Below are 19,622 nucleotides of genomic sequence, written 5' to 3'. Positions count from 1 at the left end.
CTACCATATGAATGTGTATATGTATGTGAAATATGATGTTTATAATAGATGTCAATCCACTTCTCCGTGTTTTTATATCAATGAGAATAAAACATTTTCATCCCCTTTACCTTTGTGTCTGTATGTGTGATGGGCTGCATTTTGAAATTTTCTTCGTGCAGGCCTGGCGTCTGTATAGAGTTCTGAAAACAACAGTTTTATCTCTGTAAGCTGTAGGAGCATTTGGACTCCTCCCTGCCTAATCTTGTACAAGGTTTTTTACAAACAATGTCCCCTGGGAAGTCTACCGCCTTCTGACCTTCTAAGCCAGATACCACATTACTGACTTCAGGGTGGTCCTCATGAATAATGTTTTGTTTGGGGCCAGGAACATTTTTAAGGGTGTGAAAACCCTTGCAGCATGAGGAGAAAATTGACTCTTGATACTACAGTTTTATAAGATATTGAAGCAAAGTTTCTGTGTCCTAAATAAAAATAGCAAAATGTGAAAGACTCAAGGCTGTTGTTTTGTTTCAAGGCTGTTGTTACAAGGTTTGCCCTATGAAATATGCTTTCTCTTTGGCCTCCTTAAATTCCCTTAGTTCATGCTTGCCTTGCTTTCTTTCAGTACTGCCAAATGAGAGAAGCTTTCAGAATGCTGCTAAAAGCAATAATTTGGATCTTATGGAGAAGCTGTCTGAAAACAAGGTTAACATTAATGCTGTGAACAATGTGAGTAGAAGTCATAAATATGACAAGTGACTACTCCAGTAATGGCTTGGGTTTACACAGGACATCTGAAATAATAATAAAAGTAAAAATCACGGTGCTGGCTGAGATAAGGGAGCGCTCCTTTGTTGGTAATCCCAGGGTGTTTAAGCTAAAAGGTGGAGTCAAACAGTGGAAGAGGCTCTGTGCGTTTTAATTCCTCTTCCAAGAAGGGCAGTGCACCGAATCTTCATGCATATCTATTCAAAGTCTGTGGGTGGGCAGTAAAGCCAGCTGTCGGGGTTATAGGTAAAGCCAGCTGTCAGGGTTATAGGCCTGGACCTGGTCCTGGATTGTCGCCTGCGGATCAGCTTGGCCTCACACATTCTGGAAAGGCAGAACATTTTTTGCTACACAGTCTGGGTTGTTTTCTTGCCAGTGATGTCCTGTGTGGTTCTGTTTTTACAAATTTAAAAATCTAAAGAGGCATGTGGATTTTCATTGTACTGGTTTTGAAATGTAGTGTGTCTGCCTCTTGGGCAATGAGGCCTTATCTAAAACCTGGCTCTTACTTGTTCTTTAAGTCCCTGGATTTTAGCAGAGGGAAAGTCCACTGCCATAAATTTGGATTCTCTACTGCTTGCTTTTGTGAGGATTTCCTGATAGTCCTTTGAGGCCAGGTTTATCAAAGTGAAGGTTGGAGGCTGTGTCAATTGCTTAGGACAATTTGTGGAGTGGTTCCAGGTGGGTGTGGCACCCACCTGGGTAGTGGGTAATTGTATTTAATGGTAAATTTAATGGTAAATGATTTACTATTTAATGGTAAATGAAGCATAAGCTTCAGGGCCCTTGCTTGTACAGGCCCCTTGTAAGGCACTGAGAGGGCTCTAGTAATGTATTCCTATGACTATATGATTTTGTAAAATCTGAAAAATTATAAGGCATTTTAACTGCAATTATTTAAGCTTTCTGACTCTGGCTTTAAAAAAGACTCCCTAAATAGTCTAAACTCAGGTTTCACAAAACCTGTATCTATCGCAGGCAGTAAAGTCCTAGAAACTGAAGCTGCAGAATCTGAAATCATGTACCAGATGCAGTGGAAGATGCTGTGCATGTGTGTCGGGAGCCTTTGTGCTTATGTGTGGGGATAAGTGTGGGGATTGATATGTCTATGTGTATAATGTGTGTGTGTGATGTGTTATGAGTGTATATAGTGTTCATGTTCCATAGATATCCTAGAATAGGAAAGCAGCAAAATTTTGTAGCGTAACAATTTTAGGGACAAAAAGAAAAAAAAGGAATCAAGAAAGGAAGGAAAGGCAGAAAGGAAAAAGGATGGAAAGGAAGGAAAAGAAAAGAAGTAAGCAAGTCTCTTTGAAGGGGATATTTGCATAGTTTCAAAAATATTTCTGGATAGGTATCTTTGAAGATTATTTTGACCATGAAAGGTTAATTGTGGGAGTAAGTGAAGCAATAATCACTTTTCCAAGTAGCAGGAAATAGATTCTCTAGTATACTGTTTAAACCACTTAACATTTTTCCATATTCAACTTTCTGTTTTGTTTTAAACTTTTTTTTAGTATTAAAGTACTTGGAGAGATAGTACAATCGAATACACTTTAACTTACAGCGTGGCAAGTTATTACAAATTCCTGATGAATTGTATTATGCTTTCTCATGACATCTGTTTGCTGTTTACAGCAAATCGTTGACATGGTTACTTGGAGAGTTCCTTAAAACCAGTGACGATGGAGCTTTTTAAAATATAAGTAATTTTATTGAATTATCTTGGGTGAAATTTTGGCTTACATCCTTATTCACAAGTAAAGTTAATAGTGGAGCTTATAAGCCCATATTTGACATAGTAGAGCAAAGCTCCAGATTTCAGACAAAGTCATAATAATTCATGGGTTTTTTTGTTTTGTTTTGTTTTGAGACGGAGTCTTGCGCTCTTACCCAGGCTGGAGTGCAGTGGCACAATCTCAGCTCACTGCAACCTCCACCTCCCGAGTTCAAGCAATTCTCCTGCCTCAGCCTCCTTAGTAGCAGGGATTACAGATGCACGCCACCAAGCCTGGCTAAATTTTGTATTTTTAGTAGTTACAGGGTTTCACCATGTTGGCCAGGCTGGTCTCGAACTCCTGACCTCAGGTGATCTACCCACCTTGGCCTCCTAAAGTGCTAGGATTACAGGCATGAGCCACCGTGCCCAGCCATAACTCATGTTTTGTCAAACTTATTTTATCACTGGTTTAGCTATTGTGAAAGTTTTCAGAATCAAAATGGGGTCACCGATATTAAGAAAACCTTGACAAATAGAGCTGGGGAAGGCCATGAAGACAGGGTTCTCATGCTTGTATACTTGATAACAAAAACTATCACAAAAGACTGCAAAACCCACAACCTCACACAAAGGCCATCACAACCTTACACAGAAAATACTTCTGCAAGGACATCTGCCCAGAAACTGCCTGTCTAATCTAAGACTGGTGTCAGCTTGTTGTTGAACTTTGCAGCAAAGGATAATTATTTCAAAACAGTTATGTAATCCTCCTCATTTTTTTTCCTTTAAAAACCTTTGTCTTCTTTTACTTCCCTAAATACACACATAGTTTACTATGACATGCATATTCCCGTTGCAATGCTTTATTCCCAAATAAATATCTTTTCTTTTGAAAGTCTGTCTTATTATTTAGGTTGACACTACCAAGAAAATCAAATATTTAAACAGTTCTCATTTTTTTTTCTTATTTATGTGTAACAAAGAATAGTAAAGCCATGCCCAGACATCATCTTTGGGAGCAAAAACAGTGTCCAGAATATGGGAATTATGACTCATATCACTTCCAAGCAAAACTTTCATTGTCTGAAATGTATTAGACTGTCTCTGGGTATCCCAGGAGCACCACATGGACTGTCCTTTGGAGCAAGATGGTCATAGCTTTTCCTCTGCCTTTCTGTCTTTCTTTCCTTCCTCTTTTCTTCGCTCTTTTATCTCTTCCTCCCTTCCTTCTTCCTTTCAGAAGGAATTTATTTGCTTCAGTAAAGTTTACAGTCCAAAAACTTAGAGAAGAATGAACATGAGTGGATTGAATACCTAGGAAAATTTCCGCTATGCATTATTAGTATATTCTAAGCAGAAAAATTTACCGTTATTAATGATTATATAAGGGGGAAATCCAACTTTTACTTTCTAAACAAAACGCATTATGTTGCCACAACATAATGCTACAATACAATATAAGTTGAAACAAGAATTTCAGCTCGAGGCGTGTCCTTCAGTGGATTGCCAAATTCTCTGCTGTTATCTCATAATGAAGGCAGAATTCGGCTGGACACAATTCTCACAACTTTCAAAGGTAAAGGCAAAGAGTGGAGCCAAACAATCAAAATAGAAACACCTGATAGAAAAGTATGGCCATTCAAGAAACAGGAAACCTAAAAGCACTAAATAATGATCAGTGACTAAAAACATAAATTATGCTTCCTCAGATGAACCGCACAGCCCTGCATTTTGCAGTGGGGAGAAATCATTTATCTGCAGTGGATTTCTTGCTTAAACACAAGGCCAGGGTGGATGTTGCTGATAAGGTAAGCTCATCTTGAATAGAACAAATTGGAGATAACCAATGTACAGGGAGAATCTGATCACTCCAGACATCTTTTCTTCACATACATGCAAAATATTTTAATTGGCAGTGTTTGTTTTGGAAACGTCTCTTCAGAGAATATACATATATATGCTCTTTGTATTTGGGGGCTAAATTGTTTCCCTTTTACCTATGGGACCTGGGTTTTTGCTTATTTTCTCATTTTGACTTTATGGCCAATAGCATGCATTTGTAAAAGCAAGATCATTGTCCAGAGTAGAATCTGGGATGTGGAAGACAGAAGCTAACTGGCCCTAGAGACATTAAATATTGACTTTGCTCTATGAACTCTGATAATAAATAGGCTTATTAAACAGCTCAGGGGTAAGCCCAGGTGCACACACACAACTTTATGCCATCCCTTTCTCAGGCTCCATCCTCTCCATGATCAACTCCCCTACATTTTCCAGCTCCCCGCCCTCTTTTCCTGGTCCTCTGACTGGAAAGCCAAGGCTGTGGTCTCCCAGCCCTGCTGTGTGCTCCCCACAAATAGGTCTGCCTCCAGGACCGAGTGGGGGAGGGTAACAAGAGAACATTTGGATTCTCCCTCCACCCTGCTTTATGACCACAGTTCCTCTGGCCAGAGAGAAAGATTCCCCTATGTCGGACTTTAAGGTGCTTACCCAGCCACTGCTGCTACCCTTACCACTGTCAAGTTGTAGCTTTGGGAGAGGGGCTTGGCTTCCGGGGAGGGGGCAGGGCTTGTAGAGAAAAATGAAGCAGAGAATTTCCCCTACCTTCTCTGTTCTATAGGGGCTCCCTTCTCCTCCTTACACCAGAATGAGAGAGCTTCTGTTGGAAATCTTTCTGACTGTGCCCAGGGCACAGTTCCATGATTTGCACTGCCTCAAGTCCAAGTTGGAAGGTATGGGAGGAAAAGAAAAATCTGGAAAGTCACAGCAGGATTGTCCTTACTTTGAGTTCTGATTTTTTTTTTCCCGAATCCACCTGATACCATTTACAGAGTCCTCAGCTGTTCCATGCATTCTTTGTTTTTACTTTTTAATTTAAAATGTGTGTGGGTATATAGTAGGTGTACGTTCCATGCATTCTTTCCAGAGATTTTATTTGTTTTGGTGGGAGAGACAGAGTGGACTGTGCTTACTTCGTTTTAACCAGAACCATAACCCCAAATCTTTACTATACCAAAGTAGAGGGAATCATACAGCGAACATCTATGTATCCATTGCCAGATTAGATTGCATCTTTTCTTTTAAACAGCGTATCTGAGGATTGCCATGTTTCTAATATATTAAATACAGGACTGGTTTGTGTCAGAGTGCAAATCAATTATGTGGGGAAAAGAAAGAAAGATCAGACTGTTACTGTGTCTATATAGAAAGAAGTAGACATAAGAGACTCCATTTTGTTCTGTATTTGAGATGCTGTTAATCTGTGACCCTACCCCCAACCTTGTCCTTGCAAGAGTCATGTGCTATGGTGACTCAAGGTTTAAAGGATTTTGGGCTGTGCAGGGTGTGCTTTGTTAAACAAGTGCCTGAAGGCAGTTTGCTGGTTCAAAGTCATCACCATTCTCTTAATCTCAAGTACCCAGGGACACGCACACTGCCAAAGGTCACAGGTACCTCTGCCTAGGAAAACTAGGTGTTGTCCAAGGTTTCTCCCCATGTGATAGTCTGAAATATGGCCTTGTGGGAAGGGAAAGACCTGATTGTCCCCCAGCCTGACACCCGTGAAGGGTCTGTGCTGAGGAGGACTAGTACTAGAGGAAAGAAGGCCTCTTGGCGGTTGTTGGCAGTTGAGATAGAGAAAAGCATCTGTCTCCTGCCCGTCCCTGGGCAATGGAACATCTCCGTGTAAAACCCTATTGTATGTTCTGTTTCTTGAGAAAGGAGAAAACTGCCTTAGGGCTAAAGGCGGGACTTGCTAGCGCAATGCTGCTCTTTATGCACTAAAAAGGTTTATGGAGATGTTTACATATGCATATCAAGGCACAGCACTTTTCCTTTTTTTTTTTTTTTTTTTTTTGAGACGAGTCTCGCCCTGTTGCCCAGGCTGGAGTGCAGTGGCCGGATCTCGGCTCACTGTAAGCTCCGCCTCGAGGGTTCACGCCATTCTCCTGCCTCAGCCTCTCGAGTAGCTGGGACTACAGGCGCCCGCCACCTCGCCCGGCTAGTTTTTTGTATTTTTTAGTAAAGATGGGGTTTCACCGGGTTAGCCAGGATGGTCTCGATCTCCTGACCTCGTGATCCCCCCGTCTCGGCCTCCCAAAGTGCTGGGATTACAGGCTTGAGCCACCGCGCCCGGCCTACACTTTTCTTTAAACTTATTCATGTCACAGAGAACTTTATTCATATGTCTTACTGCTGACTTTCTCCCTATAAAGATCCTATTATCCTGCCACTTCCTTTTCTTTAAGATGGTAAAGATAATTATCAATAAATACTAAGGGAACTCAGAGACTGGTGCCAGCGTGGGTCCTCCGTATGCTGAGCGCCGGTCCCCTGGGCCCACTTTTTCTTTCTCTATACTTTGTCTCTGTGTCTCATTTCTTTTCTCAAGTCTCTCATTCCAGCATTTCTTTTCTCAAGTCTCTCGTTCTACCTAACGAGAAACGCCCACAGGTGTGGAGAGGTAGGCCACCCCTTCAAATTATTCCTGAAATGATGGAGAGATATTTCCCCAACTTGTTCTCCTTGAGGTTTTTCTAAACATATGTTTGCATTACCTTGTCTCTGAAGCATGACTGTTTCTCTTAACTTTGCTTGAAGATTGAAATAATGTCAGGTGGGAAATAGAGTAATTCCTGGTGTGTCTCTTTTTCCTGCTTTGAAGGTTTCACTAAGTTAAATATGTTTATAACTGATTAAATCATCTATAGTGGCATTACTCCATAACTAGTCAAATGTTTTTCATAATTCAAGCAAGGTCATGTTTGACCCAATCTGGCAGCTTCTTTATCTGAATGATGAGCCTTGAGTTTGACTTCTTCTAAGTTCTAACACCATTTGCAAAGAGCTAACAGTTGATCCCCTTCACCCTCAATATTTATTCAGTGGCTGTTGTGCGTATGTCTCAGTGTCAACTACTGAGGATTCAACTAGACAGAAGTCCTTGCTATTTAAAGTGTGGTGTCAGGACTTGAAGCATGTACATCACCTGCAAGCTTGTTAGAAATGCAAGATCTTGGGCCCCACCCCAGGCCTGAATCAGAATCCACATTAAAAAAAAATTCCCAGGTGATTGTTTTCGGGAAGCACTGGTATGAGATAGAGTCATGGCTTTGCAGGGCCTACAGTCTCTCTGGGGAGCAAGGCCAGAGACTGTACTAGCTGAGTGCCATTCAAGGCACTGCATGCTAGGGACCAAAGTGAGCAGCACCCCCAAGTCCTGGGAATAGGCAGACTGGATAAATGGAGGGTCTTACTCCAGACAGGAGTAAAGAATCCCAGGTGGGTGCAAGTGGTGCTTAGAGGATAAAAACATCTGCTCACAGAGCTTCTTATCTCTGGGAAGCTCCTAACATAGAATTGTTCCCCAAAGGAAATTGTTGACCTCACCTATGACGAGACTGGCAATGAGGACAGGTTGTCAGTGACTGTTGGGCAATGTACACTTCACAGAGCTTCATGAGCCACCTGTGAGTGTGACTTGTGACACATGGTCTTAAGTAGTCTCAGGCATGCCAGTTTCACACCAGAAGAATTTGTTTTATGGAGGTTCTTCTCAGGGAGTTTACATCTGTGAGCCATGATTCATTACCTCTGAGGAACAATGGCTCCATTCTGAATTTGTGGTTTTAGAGACTTAGGTTGTTTGCAGCTTGAATTCCCAGCTTTTCGATTTTATGATCGGAGCTTGGAATTTTAAAATATAGGCTGCTTTGAAATTAGGAATTACCTCTTAGGGAAAAAATAGATCTCCTATCAAAGAGTGACTTGTCACCTGTCTCAAATATTTCTGGCTTTTTTTTTTTTTTTTTTTTTTTTTTGAGGTGGAGTTTCATTCCTGTTGCTCAGGCTAGAGTGCGATGGTGCAATCTTGGCTTACCGCAACCTCCACCTCCCAGGTTCAAGCGATCCTCCCGAGTAGCTGGGATTACAGGCATGCACCACCATGCCTAGCTAATTTTGTATTTTTAGTAGAGATGGGGTTTCTCCATGTTGGTCAGGCTGGTCTCGATCTCCTGACCGCAGGTCATCTGACCGCCTTGGCCTCCCAAAGTGCTGGGATTACAGGCATGAGCCACCGCACCTGGCCTTCTGGTCTCTTTCATATTTGAAAGCAGATTTAGTATTACTAAACATAGAGCATTGACTTGTAGGGAAGTCCAAATTAAGAGGTGGAATTGTGTTTAGGGAACATGCTTTGAAGAACCTCAAGTAGTCAGTCATTGTACATCATTTCTCTTTGGGACAAGGAGTCCAGAAATGAAGAGTCTTCTTCATGCTGGAATTGTAAACCTATAAATGGACTAACTCACCCTCTAGAGTGACAGCTGAAATATAAATTTTATAGGATATGCACATTAAGAGCAGGGTTTCTCAACAGTGGTGCTATTGACATTTGGGGCCAGATAGTTTTTTGTGGTTGGGGCTGCCCTGTGTATTGCAGGATGTTTAGCAGCATCCCTGGCCTCTATCTACGAGGTGCCAATATTAACCTCCCCCCACCCACAGCATGACAGTAAAAAATGTCTCCATACATTTTTCCAAATGTTTCCTGGGGGCAAAATCACCCCCAGTTGAGAATCACCAGTTTAGAGTTATGCCTCAATAATTTGGGACTTGCTGTTTTACTCTCCCAATGTGAATTCTACTGAGAATAAGAGAATACATTAATGCAACTTGGGGGCAGCCAAAATAAATGCCAAAAGGCTTATGCACTTCACAAGTAGAAGTGTGCTGCAGGCCCTCATTCCTTACGCATTTACTCATACTGTGTACATCTGACAAACAGTTTCCAGATCACAAACACAACTGATTAGAAGAGGGAAATAAAATGTAGTGTGAGAGCTTACTTTGGGCAGGCACTTGTACTGAGGAAATGGATTACTTTTTCGTGGGGCTAAAGGAAACAGAAAAGCACAGTTGAGTTTGCAGATAAGGAAGCTGAAGCTGACAGTTAGAATTAAGTTCACCAAGATCCCCATACTTGAAAGTGATAGAAAGTGACCAGAATTTGAGATTAGTTCTGCTTGATCCTGAAGATCAGGCTCATAGTGTCTGCCCTATGCTGCTTCTCTAACTTAGGGCCTGGAGTGCAGATGCATGTTTTTGCTTATGTCCCTCGAATCTCACCTCCCTAAAATAGCCAATGTTAACTGCTGGCTGTGCTTCCTTCCACACTTTTCTCCCTGCTTATTTGGTAGACAAGTCAGCATACAACTGCCCACAGCATCCCTATGGGTCAGTAAATCCTGGTCTCTTTCAGTCTGACAACTTTGTGCACATGTGTTTGCACACAGACAAATCGAAATAATTTTGTATAAATGAAATATTTTAAGTAGCATCTATATAAATGAGATGCTTTTTATAACTTGTGTTTCTTTTACCTGTGTGTTCCCTCTCCTCCTCTGGTAACTATACTTAACAATCTGAGATATATATGTTTATTTCTGTACTTTTCTCCTGCTCACATAGACATATCTATATTAATCAATCTACCTACCTACCCACCAACGCACCTATAGATGGATATAGATATGTACGTATACATGTATGGGGTTTTCTTAATCACTCCTTTTTAACAAATGGGATTATATCATATTTATTCTCAATCTTATTTTCCATATTTAGCAAAACTCATGGAAATCTTTCCAAGTCAATTGTTGTAGCACTAATTCATTATTTTTAATGCTTGCATTATATAGTCTGACTATTCCATAACTTATTCAGCATTCCCATGTTGATAGGCCTTTACCTTGTACCCAGTTTTTAGTATTACACTTAATATCTTTATATATGTAGCATTAGGTAATGACATTTTTATTTTTATGGGATAGATTCCCAGGAGTGGGATTGCTGGTTGTATTTTCAATTCTAATAGATATTGCCAGATACTTAAACAATATTCATTTCCATTTTCTTTCTTTGTCCATTTTTCTGAGTTTGTCTTTTTCTTCTCCATAGGTAAGTGTGCTTCATGGATTAGAGAATAACCATTTATCTTTATTAAAGATACATTTTTAAAAATCTGTCATTTTTAATTGACTTTGTTTATTATCTGTTCTCACTCTGAATTAAGAGACTGTACATTGTAGTCTGCATTTTATTCTAATATGTTTATTGTTTATGTGCTATTTTGTGAGTGTGGTATGATATAGCTTTTCATTTTATTTTCTTCCAGATGGAGAACCACTTGTGCCTGCACCTCTTATTAAGTATACCCTTTTTTCCCCATAGAACCGAAATATCACTTTTGCTGTGTGTTAAATTCTCTATTTCTTAGTTTTCAACAATCTAGTATTAATGTGGCCTTTGTTGATGAGGCAGTATATGCTCTGGCTCATCAGAGTGATAGATTCTCTTTTTCTGTCTTCTTGGGGAAGCATGGCTTGACAGTAATTCACCTTGCAGCCTGGTCTGGGAGCCTTGAGGTCATGCTCATGCTGGTTAAAGCTGGAGCAGATCAGAGAGCCAAGAATCAGGTAGGTATGTGGGTCACACCTGGACAAAAGCTCTTACCTCACCATTGCAGGAGAGAGGAAGTTCTGAGGTCACTGTGTATCTCCCCCACCCCTGGCTCTCTTCAGGATGGAATGAATGCCCTCCACTTTGCTGCTGAGAGCAATCATGTGCGCATCGTGGAGTATCTTATTCAAGATCTGCACCTCAAGGACCTGAACCAGCCTGATGAGGTGTGTTTACTTTGGTTGTATAGGTCTTGCATCCACCCCTATCAAATTTCACTTTCTCCTGCCTCTGGTACAGCTGTGAAAGCAGCCAGCACAGACAGACCCTGCCCTATAGCCAGCTCCTCCATCACGTTGGCAGACCACAGAACCAAAGAGGAGTGTTGGTATTAGTGGCGATCCTGGCCCCTGCTTGTAGGGAGAACAGGAAGTGTTGAGGAAGCAGCCAGATTCCTTCTTCCCATTCTACTCCCTCATCCTGGCCGGAGTGTGGACAGTATCCTATCCCCTTTAGTAATCAAAATGTGTATCTAAATTTTATTTTATTATGCTTGGCCTTTTGGTAATATATTTGACCCAAAGCTATGCAGTAATGAGCCATGAAATACAATGCAGTTTTATTGCATTTGTCAGTATTTCTTTTCTTTAAATAAGGGGATACATAACAATACTAGCTACTACTTAACGAGTATCTGTTAATGTAGGTACAGAGGAAAGCTATTTACATACATTTTTTCAGTAAGAGGTCTTGGACCTGACACCTACCGATGCTCAACAAATCATTGCTGAATGAATGAATGATTGATCTCACTAACCCCTACAATAATCCTATAAAGTAGAAAATATTTTGCTCATTTGTAGAGGAGAGGAAGTTGAGGCTCAGAGAGGCCAAACACCTGATCAAAAGTCTCACAACTAAAAAGTGACAGAGCCAGGACTTGACGCCAGGTCTGGCTGAATCCAGCCTTCATGCTGTGCTGTCTCCCTCCTCAGACTAACAGTGGGTATTGTTCATGTCAAGGACTGTCCTTCCCCTGGAATATTTCCCTCTAGGCATTTTTTTTTTTCTTCATAGAGGAGTAGCCTTTGTGCAATTGGCATTTTGATTTCTCAGCAGTAGAATATACTTCATGAATGGGACTTCCTTTTCTCTGTGCCACCAGAATACTATACTATAAAAGTTTCTTTAGAAGCTGGTCAGTGATAGTCACTTCATTTCACCTCTTTTTAAAAATTTTTACATTTTTTTTCTGACCTTAATCTCAAATACAGTGATATTAACAATAAGAAGTATTTCTTCAGTTTAGGTCTATATACTTCTTTGACTTCCTCTACATATGATTAAACAACTATACATTTACAGCTTAGAGGAAGATAGACTTGGGCTTTGGTCTGGTCAGTACCACCATGCACTAGCTGTGTGGTTTTAAGCAAGCTCTTCAATTTCCGAAACCCTCAGTTTCTCCATCTATACAATGGAAACAATAAAATCTACTTTATGGTAACAACAAGGGTGACAGGAGAAGTCTTGTCCCACATATAATTTTTTAAAAATCAGCAAACCGCCATTCTTTGGTATATAATGATTGACATTTCCTCAATCTTATGTAAAAGTACCTATGCAAATGAACTTCACAATGAGCCATTCCATAACCCCTTTTCACTTATGCCATTCCTATGTAGGAATGTTGGAATAGCTGAGATGTTTAAATGAGCTAATGACTATAAAGCACTTAGCAACGAGCCAGGCACATTGTAAGTGCTCACTGTTGTAACAATTGTTATAGGATAAAATATCCTATCTGATTTTCTGAAAGTGACAATCATAGTCAAATGCCATTTAGTATCAAGGTGAGGAAGTTGGATCTTTCTAATTTTATCCATGCCAAGTAGAGACGTGGCCAATTAATGAATTCCATTCAGTTCAGTTCAGCAGATATTTGTTGACGGCCTGTTATGCATGAGACACACAGTTATTTTCCCCTTCAATGTGCTCTGATTGCTTCCATGAGAGAGAGTAGTGTATGGGAAGGATGGGAAGGATCAGGCAGGCTGATGGGATTCAGAAACCAAAGCACGTTTGCAGGGAGCCTTCCCCACTTCTTGAGTCTCTGCTGGCCAGCAACCTTCCTCTCCATAACTCTTTTCAGCTGATTCTGGGCATGTCCTCTCCTCTCACGTTCTTCCTCCTCTGTCTGTTGGGTAAAAGGGTTTAGGAGCACTGGCAGCAAACTGCAGAGTGACATGTCCAGCCGCGAGATCTTAAATTAAGTTCAGAGACATACAAGGAATGAGCAAATAATGAGTCCACTGGGTCATCTAGGGAAAGAAGACTTTGAGTCTGAGCCCAACTTCAGTCCCTTCAGAAAACTAAATTGATGAATAGAAAAGACAAAAAAAAAAAAAAAATCTACTTTTTTTCCTAAGATCTGTGAGTGGGTCACACCTGTTGGCAAACATCAGTTGGAATGGTAGTTGCCAGGAACTAGGAGGAAGGGAAAGTGGGGAATTATTGTTTAATGAGGACACAATTCTAGTTTTGCAAGATGAAAAAGGTTATGGAGATGGATGGTAGTGATGGCTATCCTTATGAGTATCCTTAATACCACTGAACTATACACTTAATAATGGTTAAGATGATAAATTTAGTTATGAGTACTTTACCATAATAAAAAATTATGGGGGGAAATTCCAGTTGCAGCTGTGATCAGAAGCTCAGGTTCTATCAATTTACTGTTGGGTTTTCCATTTGCATCTGCTTAAAGGTATTGTGGAGTTTGTGAAATACATTTGATATTTAAGACGTCTTCACCTTCACAGTGTTACTCTCTTGCCTAGTTTCTTATCAACAGAAAGTGATTGAGAGCCTGTGTACCTGCCAGGGTTGGTAAAATCCATCTCTTTGGCCTGGAGGGAACTCCAAAAGCTAACAAGGAAAGCTTTCCTGGAAGGAGGCCCTTAACACAAAATGGATTTAACTAGGCCAGGGGGAGTTTGGGTGGGGAGAGATGGAGGATGCTGGGAAAACTTTTGAGATTTCCCCCAGCTCCACAGCCATGAAAATCATTGAGGCCTTTCCAGGAGAGAGAGATTAGCACAGCAAGGAGTTAGGAATAAAGTATAGACATTTTGAATCTACATATAAATGTCCATCTGGTGATCAAAAATAAATACTCAGACTAACATGTTTGGGGAGGGAGAGAAATAGGAAGGCCTCACACGCCATTCATGTATTTGTTCAATATTTACAAGAATTTGGGGGTACAATGTTTGGTTTCAACTACGAATATGGTAGACTTCCATTGGTTTAAAGTCTCTGGAAGTCAAAATGCAAAGAAGCTTCTTTTTCTGGGAGGGAAGGGGACTTCCTTCTACTCTAGTGAGTAGAAGGGGACTTGAGAAGACACCTGTTTTCTTATACAGACCCAAGGCAACATTTAACAATTTTAGATTTAATCAAATCTATTGTTTCCTGTCTGTGAGGGGAGAACTAACCCAGTGTCTCCCACCCCTCCGGTGCCACTTTTTCATATTTAACATGCTGCTTTTTCTTTTTTTTAACCTCATGACACATATTTTTTTACCTGTGAAATTTCTAGTTATTCAGGGTTTTCCCCTTCCTCAAGTGCCTGATCCTGGGGTAATGGGAAATGCTGTGGGTGGGAGCATGCACTGGAGGCCCACCCAGCGCCTCTCCTCAGGCTCCTGAGAGCGACACATCTCGGGGATCCCTGTGGTAAAGGAAGGTCAGGTTGGACTTTGGATACCCACTTAATGGCTATTTATGAAATTTTTGCTGAATTTCATAACATCAAATTTGATGATTTCATCTTCTCAGTAAACTTAAAAATAATTTATAATAAACAATTCCAATCCCTCAGACTTACATGCAAAAAAAAAAAAAAAAAATTAAATGCATTGAGTTAAAACATATCAGGTTAGCCAGGCACAGTGGCTCACACCTGTAATTCCAGTACTTTGGGAGGCAGAGGTGGGAGGATCTCTTGAGTTCAGGAGTTTGAGAACTAGCCCGGGAAGCATGGTGAATAACTGCCTCTACAAAAAAATACAAAAAATTAGTCGGCATGTGGTGGTGCGCACCTGTGGTCTCAGCTACTTGGGAGGCTGAGGTGGGAGGATCACTGGATTCCAGGAGATGGCAGTTGCAGTGAGCTGAGATCATGCCACTGCATTCCAGCCTGGGTGACAGAGTAAGACCCTGTTATAATCAGGTTAAATAGATACTGAGTTAATAGAGGAAAGAAAGAACAGGAATCCTAGACCCTCCTTATTTTAGTACTTAAACGGACAGGATCCTGAGCCAGGGAGTCTTTGTGATTGGCCCAAGGCCTGGAGCCCAGGGCTCTGACACCAAGCTCCACCATCCTTCTGGCTGGAAAAGCTTCCTGCCTTCCAAGTAAGGGAGGTCCTATGAGACTGCCCTGGATAGAGGCCTACTTGAATGTGATGAAAAGGGATTGGGTAGTTAAAAAAAAAAAAAAAGGACATAATAAACTATTTTTTAAAAACCACATATATCTTTGAAATTCCTGTTATTTTGTCTAATAATATGTACTCAATGAGAGAAAAGATTTATATCTCATTATGCTATAATCTCACCTTTCTTTATGCTACCTTTTCATATATTTATTATAGGTTACTTTAAATGTCTTTACTTTGTGTAATTTTGCTTTTACATCTTTTTCCTGGATGATAACTGTTAAAATTTAAAGGGCTTCCAAAGTTCAAACTAATAGTGTTTCCAAAGGAAAGGAAAGATCTTTCATCTGTGGTAACTGTAGTCTTTTCTCAGAACCTCCCTTCTCTTAGCAGGTGAAGCTTTCTTTCACTTTGTTATCTATGCAGTAATGCAAAACTTTGTAGCAACCACGGATAAAAGAAAAGCACCATTTTAAAATTGAACAGATTAGTATTGTTACCAAACTGATAAATACGTATTAGTTAGAATTCTTTCTGTTGCAAAGACAAAAATCCATCTTGATCGAGATTAAGCAAAGAGGGTAATTTATTAACTTGTAACTAAAGAGTATGAGGGTGTATCTTTCCAGCTTCAGGCATGGCTGGACCCAGCTCTTTTTCTTTGTCCATTTCTTAGCTGTCTGCATGTCGGCATTATTCATAGGTATACTTTTCATATAGTAGGAAAGATAGCTGTTAGCAGCCTCAGGTTTAATATCCTTATGGATTTCAATCCATAAGAAATAGAAATAATAATCTGTCATTAAATGTTTATGTATAAATCTCAGGAACAACTGGCCCTACCTGAATCATATGCCCAATCTCGAACCAATCACTGTGATGGCAGGGTTATGTAATCACTTCATGTGGCAGAAGGCAGGCAGATAAGGCTTGGAAATGGACAGCACTACATGGGCTAAATGACAGGGTGTGTGTGTGTATGTGTGGTTGTTCTGCAAAGTAAAACAAAGTTACTAGAAGAAAGGTAAATAAAAAGGCAAAAGCAACAAATGCCACACTAGGGCACAACACCTTCATGTATTATTTGTGGTCTCTGTGCATAAAGAGCTAACAAAAGCCCTTTCCTTCTGCATGAACCAGGGGTCATTCTCCAATGTAAAAGATAACAGGCAAGAATCAGGTAACAAGTTCTCTTTTCTCCTGTTCCAGTGCATTAGCAACCTTTAAAGGCCTTCTTCCACCACTTCTCACCACCTACCTTTCCAGCCACAAACACACTTATGCTGAGTTATATAACCCCATGTATCACCAGCACTCGGTTACTATATTACATTATAATTACTTGCTTATGTGTCCATCTCTCCTTTTGGACTCTGAGCTTGAGGATGGGCAATATATTTCTCACCCTGGTCACTCTATTGCTTAGCACATTATCTGGCATATTCATAGGCATTCAATAATTGTTGAAGAAATGAATGAATTATTTATGAGGATATGTGATCAGATGTTTTCATCTAGTATATAATCACTGTCTCTTGTTCCCTCTTTTGTGACTTGTTTACATGAACCTTTACCTGTAGTCACTATTTGCACATATTTGTATATCAAACACAATAATTTTTGGTCTGTCGTTTCCAAGGAGTTGCTCATGACTCAAGATTAAATTTTACTCTTCAATTAGTGCAGAAAACTGTGGTTCTAAGCAATCTCTGTTTCTTTCCTTTGCCATTTATAGGGATCTCCTGAGAATGAAATCACTGAACCCTTTAAAGGGTTGGAGATGTAGATCTCATTGGTGACATATGTGGCCCAAGAATGATGAATTAGGTGAAGTTTTTGGTGCAAATTTGTTTCTCCAGCTTCCATACATGCATAAATACAGACCTCTGTAGGACTGATCTTTATAGATTTGTTTTTGTTTTTGCTTTTTACCATTTATTATTTCAGCATTTTTTCTTCCTTTTTTCTCCAGTTACTGGGAGCTCCTATGTTGTTATCTCAGGTTAACAGTGGCCACGATCTTTTCATTACCCTATTTTATCAAGTGTTAGATGAGGCTTGTATCTATTTTTTAACATTAAGACACCTTGCTAAGCTTTCAGTTAGTAACACACTAAGCCAATTTGTGAGTGTTTTCTCTTTAATTGAAGAAAATACTTCTGCTATCGTATTGCTACCACAACTTCCTTTTCCTTCTTTTAATTATCTCAAGTTACAACATTACATTTTCTGTGGATCTGCTATAGTTTGGCTATGGTTTGTCCTCACCAGAATTCATGTTGAAATTGGATCCCCAATCTGGTGGTGTTAGGAGGTGGGACCTCTTGGAAGATGTTTGTGTCATGAGGGTGGATCTTCATGAATGGCTTGGTGACATTCTTCAGAGTGAGTTCTCACTCTGGTGGGACTAGATTCATTCTCATAGGAATAAATTAGTTCCCACGAGGGTGGGAGCTAGGATGCCCGTTGGGTTTTGTCTCTTCACACATGTTCGCATCCCTTTGACTTTCTCTGTCATGTTATGACACAGTGTGAAAGCCCTTGCCAGAAGCCAAGACTGTGCCCTTGAACTTCCCAGCCTGCAGAACTGTGAGCTAAATAAACCTCTTTTCTTTGTAAATTACCCAGACTGAGGTATTCTGTTATAGCAACACAAAACAGACTAAGACAAGTCTTTCACTTTTCTTGATGACATTTTGGCTATGGAAAATATAGTCTCCATTGGCAACATAAAAAGTAGGAGGAATTCCATAATCAGAAAATTCTATATTTGAGCTTATCTTCTAAAAAAATCAAACCTAAACATTTCTCTTCATCTGTACTCTCTGGGTAATGCCTCATTTCTTGATTCCATTTCATAATGACCTATTCTCGAGAGTTTTTCTATTGATTCTTTGTAGATATTGTAGATAAATCTATGAGGAAGAAAGGAAGGCCTAAGGAGAAGCAGTTAATCAAATGTCATGTCTGAATGAGCCATATAAGTAATAAGCCCCAGAAAATTTCTGTTTCAAACATTGTTATCAATAACGGAAGGCTTAGTACGATGTACAGGTGCCTAAGGCAGGGTCTGACACATAGTAGCTTCTCAGTAAATGGTGAAAGAACCATTGAATAAATAAAGTTCATAATATTGCTATATTTGAAAGGGAATCTTGTCATCTGACTGTGATGTTGCACCTCCCCTGATGCTTGAGAGGACCTTTTCTGAACAGTATTTGTGTGCCCCCATGAAACAGATTTCATGCTGATGTGGAGTCTCCCACAGTTTTGAGTGAAAACCCAGAACCTGATCTGGTTTGGAGTCAGAAATAGCATCATCTTCCTCCCCTAAGCAGGGTCATCTTGGACTTCCTATCATCCTTAAAATGTCACTAGCTTTGTCCACTGTCTTGCTTGTTCACTAAGAGTGTAATAAATGCTTGAGGTTTGTGATTGATTTTTAGAAAGGAAGAAAACCATTTCTTTTGGCAGCTGAGAGGGGCCATGTTGAAATGATAGAAAAACTTACCTTCCTAAACCTGCATACTTCAGAAAAGGACAAGGTGAGTTGGACTTTTATTTATTTGCTGAGAACAAGAGAAAGGGGAGTAACAATTGATGTAGAGGGGTAACAATTGGCCTGTAGATTTGGTGAGGGACTTTTAGTCAGCAGAAGAGTTGTAAGTTGTTACTGTACTCAGAGAGAATCATGAACTATCCAGGCAAAATCCTTCCACTGCTGCTGTGGGTTGTCCAGATTGGCAGTTTTTGCTTCATAAATGTTTGTGAAGTCAATAGACCACACGGATTTTTCCATGATCAACTCCACCCCTCTTCTCTCCTCCCATGAGGTCTCCTGGAGCCTCAGCCTTACATGAAAGGGGAGGGGAAAACCCTGGGGTAGACATCGTATCTGTATGTACACCTTTGATGACTTTCTTAGGAGAAATTCCTAGATGTGGAATTATGGGTCAAAGGCTTCTGCACATTTTAAAATCTTTGGGTATATAATATTGCTAAAATGACCTCCCAGAAATCTTTCACCATTTTACCCTCACATAGGTCAAATGGAATTTCTTCTGTTGCTCCATGTTTTGCTAGCAGTTGGTAGCAAAGTTAGAAGAAGGAGCATGGATGATTTTTTTCCTACTGGTTCAGAAAGCTATACCTTTTTATTTAAAACTTAAAAATGTATAAATTTCACTTAAAACTGCAGATACAGTGGTCCACACTCTGGACCGTGTTTTAACCAAAATGAAAACTTCCAG

At 40.2% G+C, this 19,622-nt stretch overlaps 1 protein-coding gene across 2 annotated transcripts in view; it reads left to right on the top strand.

The window, feature by feature from the left end:
- The window catches only part of ANKDD1B (ankyrin repeat and death domain containing 1B), a 54,795-nt gene that overhangs the window by 5,278 nt on the left and 29,895 nt on the right, over window positions 1-19,622 (top strand). Inside the window, exons 2-6 of one of the 2 annotated variants that reach the window (XM_007975654.3) lie at window positions 608-711; window positions 4,180-4,278; window positions 10,849-10,947; window positions 11,053-11,157; window positions 18,819-18,917. In XM_007975654.3, coding sequence (XP_007973845.3) covers window positions 608-711; window positions 4,180-4,278; window positions 10,849-10,947; window positions 11,053-11,157; window positions 18,819-18,917 — 506 coding nt within the window. The remainder of the gene's footprint in view (window positions 1-607; window positions 712-4,179; window positions 4,279-10,848; window positions 10,948-11,052; window positions 11,158-18,818; window positions 18,918-19,622) is intronic. The other variant, XM_038010491.2, reaches the window with a different exon arrangement.

The sequence above is a fragment of the Chlorocebus sabaeus genome, chromosome 4 (assembly GCF_047675955.1).
Source record: "Chlorocebus sabaeus isolate Y175 chromosome 4, mChlSab1.0.hap1, whole genome shotgun sequence".
NCBI classification, from domain to species: domain Eukaryota; kingdom Metazoa; phylum Chordata; class Mammalia; order Primates; family Cercopithecidae; genus Chlorocebus; species Chlorocebus sabaeus.
Note: the sequence above shows the minus strand (reverse complement) of the source record. Positions and strands in the feature narration are given on the sequence as shown.